Raw genomic sequence first — 1,218 nt, 5'->3', positions numbered from 1 at the left:
AATAGTTTCAATTTTATTCTTCCTGATGAAATATTTCGAGCTGATACTAAAATGACATAGTAATACAGTAATTACAAGCCTTATAACACGCAAAGTACTTAATGAAAATGAACTTAATTATAGTGTTTTGGAAAACTCTAGAGATAAGCTACAAGAATGTCTAAAAAAAAGGGGTGGTTCCATTTAAAAAATTCATGTTGGGTTGCAATCTACAATCTTTATTGATTGCTTGCTACATAAAGCTGCGTACACACTTAGCAAACGAACACAAAACGCGAATATTCAGACATTCGTGTTTGTAAGTAATTTATTCTTTTTCTGGATTCCACCGAATACTAGCATTCGATCAGATTTTATGTCCGTTGCACATAGCAATTAAACTTATGCAACTTTTCTTTTATGTAACAAATAACAACACAAACTTTTGCATTCGCTGTTCAATCAGTTGTTCGCTAGGTGTATACGGCTTAAATGAAATACATTGGCGTTTATTAATAAAATAAAAAGTACAGCTAGATAGAATTCGTAGAAAAACGATTAATCTATTCTCGGACTAAATTTCATCTACATTGCATTTTTCCTCTTATTTTTCTAATTTCAAGAATTTGTCTAAGAACTGCTCGTAAAAAATCGACGGAATGGTTTATCATTGATGTTTATTACATGCAATTGCGAAAAGTTAACACAGCGGATGCATCAAAACGCGATTCTCGTAGCAGTTGCGGGCAACGTTGGCCAGAGCCTCCGCCATCGCCGTGCTGGTTTTCTGTAACATGCTCTTTAGATAGCTTGTCTCTTTCTGCAGCAGCACGTGGGGATGATCGAATTCCTGCACACGATAAAAGTCCAACTTTGACGAAGAAGCTCGCAATTTACGATACATTCTCGTGTACAAAAACTACCTACATATATCTTTTATTTGATACGTGCAGCGTATAAACACTTACGTAACATAATAATGAAAATAATCGTTTCTACTGATGGATTACGTCGCAGAACAAAAAAATGGAACTGTCAGCACTTATTACAAATTATGAGCATTAAACATATCATTTTGCAATCCTCCAACAGTTAAATAACGCATTCAAACAAATTTATTTCAATAAAACACCATTCTCTAAATTTTTAAAGTAAAATTTCACTCCAAAAGAGTTAAAATACTGCCACTATTAAAAAAGAGTAAAAAAATTACACCATTGAATAAGAGTGGCAGATTTT

At 33.3% G+C, this 1,218-nt stretch overlaps 1 protein-coding gene across 1 annotated transcript in view; it reads right to left on the bottom strand.

The window, feature by feature from the left end:
• Positions 1-492: 492 nt before the first annotated feature.
• Positions 493-1,218, bottom strand: part of LOC108764914 (probable multidrug resistance-associated protein lethal(2)03659) — a 2,491-nt gene continuing 1,765 nt past the window's right edge. Inside the window, exon 4 of the mRNA XM_018513325.1 lies at positions 493-829. Coding sequence (XP_018368827.1) covers positions 781-829 — 49 coding nt within the window. The 3' untranslated portion in view covers positions 493-780. The remainder of the gene's footprint in view (positions 830-1,218) is intronic.

Source organism: Trachymyrmex cornetzi, unplaced genomic scaffold, assembly GCF_001594075.2.
Source record: "Trachymyrmex cornetzi isolate Tcor2-1 unplaced genomic scaffold, Tcor1.1 scaffold1160, whole genome shotgun sequence".
In the NCBI taxonomy this organism is placed as follows: domain Eukaryota; kingdom Metazoa; phylum Arthropoda; class Insecta; order Hymenoptera; family Formicidae; genus Trachymyrmex; species Trachymyrmex cornetzi.
Note: the sequence above shows the minus strand (reverse complement) of the source record. Positions and strands in the feature narration are given on the sequence as shown.